At 39.4% G+C, this 6401-nt stretch overlaps 1 protein-coding gene across 1 annotated transcript in view; it reads right to left on the bottom strand.

Annotated features, from left to right (window-relative positions):
* Positions 1 to 536: 536 nt before the first annotated feature.
* LOC122980914 (keratin, type II cytoskeletal 8-like) overlaps positions 537 to 6401 on the bottom strand; it is a 6408-nt gene continuing 543 nt past the window's right edge. Inside the window, exons 1-9 of the mRNA XM_044349354.1 lie at positions 6381 to 6401; positions 4547 to 4755; positions 4043 to 4103; positions 3798 to 3893; positions 3547 to 3711; positions 2701 to 2826; positions 2301 to 2521; positions 2153 to 2193; positions 537 to 1374 (exon numbers count right to left, since the gene is read on the bottom strand). The exon at positions 6381 to 6401 is cut by the window's right edge and continues 543 nt beyond it. Of these exons, the coding sequence (XP_044205289.1) occupies positions 1031 to 1374; positions 2153 to 2193; positions 2301 to 2521; positions 2701 to 2826; positions 3547 to 3711; positions 3798 to 3893; positions 4043 to 4103; positions 4547 to 4755; positions 6381 to 6401 (1284 nt within the window). The 3' untranslated portion in view covers positions 537 to 1030. The remainder of the gene's footprint in view (positions 1375 to 2152; positions 2194 to 2300; positions 2522 to 2700; positions 2827 to 3546; positions 3712 to 3797; positions 3894 to 4042; positions 4104 to 4546; positions 4756 to 6380) is intronic.

The raw sequence follows: 6401 nt of genomic DNA, 5'->3' as shown, positions 1-6401 counted from the left end.
ACCGCCCTGTTTCCCTGGCAGTTGGTGCAGGAGTTCAGCCTCATCTCATGTCTCTCTCTCTGAATGACGTCTTTATCGTTCTCTCTTTCCTCTGTGAATAATGTCTTTTCCTGTCTCTTCTCCTGTGTATGTGAAAGGTGTGATGTGAGTCTCCCCTGTGTGCATATGTAGTCTGTCCTCCTCCCAGGTCTCCATGTTGATGGAGGTCACGTGGCTCAGGTCATATTCTGTTCTGGTAGCACCTGGAAGCTGCTTGGCGTCCCCTTCATCACATTCTTCATGTATATTATAAGTCCATTATAAATTTGATATACTGCTCAATGCTGTATTCTGCAATTTGTGTTCTTTTCTGTAAAAACAACATCTATTCTAACCTTAAATACAAATAACATTGACTTGACTTGACTTGATATTTTTTACCAGAGGTGTTTGAAGTGTTTGTTTGACTGAAAAGTATTTGAAAAATTAAGATATTCACCACAGCCAAATAAAACTTGACAATCAAACATTTGACATAAAAAAACACAACACTAAAGTAAATTTCTGTTCCAAGATTTATTGTTGAGAGGACTCCAGGTGTTGCAAACAGCAGCACACCGAAAAAGTCTTTTCTCAGCAGAAGTCAGGAAGACTTTAGTTTCACAGTAGGTTCACAGAAGAAATTAAGTATGATTTTTTTGTCCCCAGATGACCCCTATTAAAAGTAAATCATTAAGCCTAAAGGACAAGGTGCAGCAGCAGGGGAAAGTATATGCTATAGTGCCACCTGTTGGACAAACAATTGTGGTGCAGTGATCACTGAACCACTGGCAGTAAATAATTTTTTAACAGTTTTCATCCATTAGCACCTCTTCATTAAGAATATCTGAAAGAAAATTTTTCCTGTATATGTGTTTGCACCTCTTACAGCAGAAACGAGCCCTTTATTTGTTGATGAATCATTTAAGAACTGGACAATAATCAGAGTAGGTGTGTTTTTTCTTAACCTTCAATACCAAAATCATGAATCTGACATAACAGGAAGGAAACATCACTCCTCAGCCACAGCTTCAGCCTCCACCTGCTCCTGCTCCTTCTCCTTCTCCTTCTCCTGCTCCTTCTCTTTCTCCTGCTCCTGCTCCTTTTCCTGCTCCTGTTCCTTCTTCTCCACCTCCACAGCAGCTGACTCCTTGACTGCTACCTGCTCATGCACCTCCTGCTTCTTCTCCTCACTCTTGATCACCACAGCTTCCGTCTTGGAGACTGTGCTGCTCTTCACTGCTGCTCCTTCGAGGGAAGAGAAAGATCCGCTGCTGGCCTTGACTCCACCAAAGGAGGAGCTGACGTAGGACGGGATGCGGGAGCTCTCCAGGCTGTAGGCACTGAAGTTCATTGCTACACATTTAGAAGTAAAAGGCATTCATTAATACAGAAAGTGGGGGAAAGGTGAATTCATGAACATATGACTTTTACTGTATTTTATATATTGAGCCAAAAATCCCTAACTGTATATAAAATACTGATTGATTAACAAATTAATCCAGTGATCAAGTAATTATTTAAGTCATTTTTTTAGGCAAAAATGCCCAAAAAGATAACGTTTTCCAGCCTCTCACATGTCCTCATTAGTAACACTTTATTTTACAGGTCCGTCATTTTCTAATAATTTCTAGGAAGTTTCCGGGAAAGAATGATATAATTTGGTATCAATTATAGCAAAAAATATACTTTGTTTAATTGGTTCACTTTCAATAACATTATTTCAATTAACTGGTAGTGTAACCTAGAGAGTATTTTACTTGTTGCACAGCAGGTCAGCTGAACATAGAAAAATGTGTTCATGTTTATGAAGAATAAAGTTTCCAATAGTAAATGAAAAATGACTGAATATTTACCTGGAGCCATTCTTTCAAAGAAATTATCATTTTCACTATAATTAGTACCAAATTACTTCTTAGTTCTTTTCAGGAAACTTCCAGGGAAATTAAGGTCACCATTAGGAAATTACAGACTTGTAAAACGAAGTGTTACCTAATTATTTGTTTTTCACTGTTGGTTGGACAAACAACTGAATAAATCAATTTGGGCATTTTCACTATTGTCTGATATTTCATAGACCAGTTAATCAAATAATCGATAATGAAAATAATAATTAGTGAGATAAGATACTTACAAGTCTGCTTGGACACAGTAGTCTTGATTCCAGTTGCTAACCTACAGAGGGAAATAGATTATATTAGAAATACACAATAATAATGCTGTAAAGAAGACATTTCTCAACATAACCACAGGCTAGTGCTACTCTCACAGTAACATCTTACCTGTCCTCCTCTCCCTCAAGAAGTTTCCTGTAGGTGGCAATCTCAATGTCCAGTGCAAGCTTCACGTTCATCAGTTCCTGGTACTGGCGGACTTGCAGGGCCATGTCCTGCTTGGCTCTCTGAAGAGCTTCCTCCAGGTCTCTGACACGGAGTTTAGCATCCTTCACTGCCAGCTCACCTCGCTCCTCAGCCTCTGCGATCTGAGCCTCTAGACTGTTTCTCTAAGAGTGGAGGAGGAAAAGCTGAGTGAAGCTCAGTGCAAACATTGAATAGTCTTTATTAGGCTAAGTACTACTAACTAGACAGTTTCAATAGTACCAAAGTTATCAAATCAAAAAAATTAAAGATAAAATCATGTCATACTAAAATCTGATTAAATATGATAAGCTGTTATCCTCACCTGTGCTTTGACCATATCAATTTCAGACTGGAGCCTCATTATCCTGCGGTTCATGTCAGCCATCTCAGCTTTGGTTGATTTCAGGTCTTCACTATATCCAGCAGCTGACTGCTGCATCTCTGCATACTATTTAAGATAGGGTCAAGTCACACAGACACATCAAAATGCAATGTAACAAACCAGCCAGAACTGCAACAATTAGTCGATTAGTCGATTTGTCGATTTGTCGATCATCAGAAAATTTATCAACAACAATTTGGACATCGAGTCATCGTCACTTTGAGTCTCTCTGATTCCAGCTTCTCAAATGTTAATATTTTATGGTTTCTTTTGTTCTCTGTGATAGTAAACTTTGGGTTGTTAACTGTTGATCAGGACAAAACAAAATATTTTAGGTTGCATCTTGGGCCTTGGGTAACAATGACCATAAATCAAAAGACTAATCGATTAATTGACATTTGTTACTATATTGCTGACATTTGTTTTGAGACACATTTCTGTTTTAATTTGAGATGACCATCAAAGAGGCATTTTGATTGTAAAATACAGGGATGTGTAATCACCACATGCACTGTGTTACTGTGATACTGAGTACTGTGTACTGTGTACTAAGATATCTGAGGCCTCTGAGAAAATGAAAGTTAAGGTAAAATCAGGTAATGTAAGGTGAGCTGAGGTAAGGTGAGTTGAGCCAAGATGACAAGACAAGACAAGAGAAGAGGAGACATCCTACACCATCAGCCGCATTCCACAAGAGGACACGTGTTCATATTTTTCAGTTGTAAATGAGGCTTTGGCTATGACAGACGATGATGTGCTGGTGGTGGACACAGAGGGTTGTCTCACCTTGGTCTGGTACCATGACTCAGCCTCGGCTCTGCTGCGGTTGGCGATGTCTTCATACTGGGCGCGCACTTCAGCGATGATGGCATCCATGTCAAGAATGCGACTGTTGTCCATCTCCACCACAACAGATGTGTCCTTGATCTGGCTCTGCAGCTCAAGGATTTCCTGAACAGAATAATCATTTTCATCATTTTAGTGATACCTTTTGTTTTAAGATCAAATATATGAAACTTAAAAAATAAGGTCATTACAGCATCATAGATCTGCCTCAGGAACTCAATCTCATCAGAAAGTCCATCCAGTTTGGCCTCCAGATCCACTTTGAGCATGAAGGCTGCATCTGTGTCCTGCATGAGAACAGACAGCACTGAGAACATTTTACATTATTGCATATTGCCCCAACTCCAAGGTACAAATGGCCATTGTTTGGGTTAATTGTGCTTGAGACTTAATTATACCTTCAAGATTGAGAATTTGTCAGAAAACCTAAACAGACCTTCTTTATGAGGACAAAGTTGTTCTCGCACTCATTGCGCTTGTTGATCTCATCCTCATACCTGTGAAAATAGAGAATTTTAGTTTGTCATTGTGCCCTTAAAATTAATGTTTTGAACTCCATGTGACCCAGGATATTATTACAAAGACTCAGCCCACGGATGGCATCTCAGGTTTGAATACAACACCCAGAAAGGAATGAGGGCCCCTTGTGCTTTCCTTTATGTATCTATATAAAGTTAGAAATCAAAAAATGTTTTCACAGTATATAACTGTTTCACATAAACTGGACATTGTGTATCTGCTTAGTCAAACACTTCAATGAATGTATGTGGTGCTCACACTGACTCACATTAACCTGTATTTGGTATCTTTTGAAACTTTGGGATCCTCAGTAGAAGTTACAATGAAGTTCTGTGGGTTTGAACAGAACATGTTTGGGGAAAATGGAACCACTGGCTGGTACTTTAAAGCTTAACAGGTTAAAAACCTCAACTTTACTCACTTGTTTTTGAAGTCCTCCACCAGGCCTGTCATGTGATGCAGGTCAGACTCCAGTTTGACCTTTTCATGACCCAAGCTATCCAGCTGCTTACGCAGGTTGGCAATGTAAGCCTCGAACATGGCATCGATGTTGGAGCGAGACGTGGTTTGTTCCTGCAGAAGTTTCCATTTGGTCTCAAGCATTTTGTTCTGCTGCTCCAAGAAGCGTACCTGCAGAAAGAAAAGTTAATGAATGCGTTAATGAATCAGACTTAATGAATGAATGAATGGATGGATTTCACCAGGCTGGACACTATTGATTAAAAGAGTGGCTGGAAACATAACCAGCTCCTTATTTCCATATGTTTCAAACTGCACAGAGTGGGGAGGGGGTGGTCATTGAGGTGTACAGCGTGTGTTGTGGACAGAGAATGAATGCATGTAAAGAGAGGGTGGGAGTGAATGGGTTCACTATGTTTGCTGATGGACAAAGAAACACATGAAGATCAACTGAAAAAAAAAAAATGACTAATTGAACTTCTCCCACATCCAATGCACTCCAAATGTCACATCAATTATTCCTGACTCACTTCCAACCCACAACGCAGTTTAAACACAGAGTGGCACTGTTTCCCCATTGTGACACAGCTCACCCCTTTATAACTTTCCTATTCAGAATCCTGACCCTGGGTGGGGTCCTGCTACCACTCAGCAAACATGATGAGAGACACACGTCTCTGCAAATGTGTGCCATATCACAGTGGTATGCAGAGGAGTGGTAGAGGGCTTTGTTTTAGATGTAAAGAATTAGTCTTTGCGTGATTGATTTACAGGTTAACTTCTATCCTACATTATTCTTGAGTGCCTCCTTAAACAAGAGAACCCATTTATGAGAAAAGGTGGGCATTAACTGAAGAATCTGATCAATCTCAGGTAGCAAACAGTGCATGTTTCTGTCTGTTGGCTGATAACATTGCTATTTCTGACGTATCAGTAATCTCTGTTTGACAGCAGATTCTTGACAGTGATTTATACTACTGTCAAGAAAATGGCATTCCTGACTATTACACAGCCTCATAAAGTGGGTAAGGTTCAGATACTGATAATCGTAGATATATTAAGTATCTATTCCAGTCAGTGTTTAATAAGTTTGCGTCATGCAAACCTTTTCACTGCCACTCCCATTCTGTTTTTGCTCTGCAAGTGTTAGGAGGCTGCAAATATCAGCAATGACATATGAAAATAACATAATAAATAAGATTTTGCAAATCCAGAGCAAGATCAGAATAAGACACCTGGCACTATACTTTCATATCCACTAGATCTCTTTTTTGCAGGATATTGCTTACATGAGGATGCACCCCTTCAAGCAAAATTGTTCTGCTCCTCATCCCAGCCCTGTACTGCACTCTATATCCTCTTATCTGAGCTCTATGATCTCAACATGTGAGGAGGCTAAGTCATTACTCAAAACAGCCAGTATCCTCCACAAAGTCACTGTCCCTGGCTTTAAGCAGACATATTATTATATACACAGTTTTCACTGGGATTGTCTCAAGGATCATCTCCATTGTGACATCTTTCACTTTGAGCTATTTTGGCTTGCACTACATTCATTTCCTTTTAAACTCCGAGTTATTTTTCTACTCTATGTGGAATTGAATAGTCTTATCCCAACTGTCAAGGACGATAGCAGAACATGGAGGAATAAAAGTCTACAATCCAACATACAGTCTGTGCTGTTTATTGCTATTGCTGCAATTTTCCCATGTAGCTTTTATGTCACAAAAGACCAAATTTCCTGTTGGAACACTGAAGTTTATCTTTAAAATCTCATCTTAATTAAGTTGACTGACCTTGTCAATGAAGGAAGCGAA

The sequence above is a fragment of the Thunnus albacares genome, chromosome 4 (genome assembly GCF_914725855.1).
Source record: "Thunnus albacares chromosome 4, fThuAlb1.1, whole genome shotgun sequence".
Taxonomy (NCBI): Eukaryota; Metazoa; Chordata; class Actinopteri; order Scombriformes; family Scombridae; genus Thunnus; species Thunnus albacares.
Note: the sequence above shows the minus strand (reverse complement) of the source record. Positions and strands in the feature narration are given on the sequence as shown.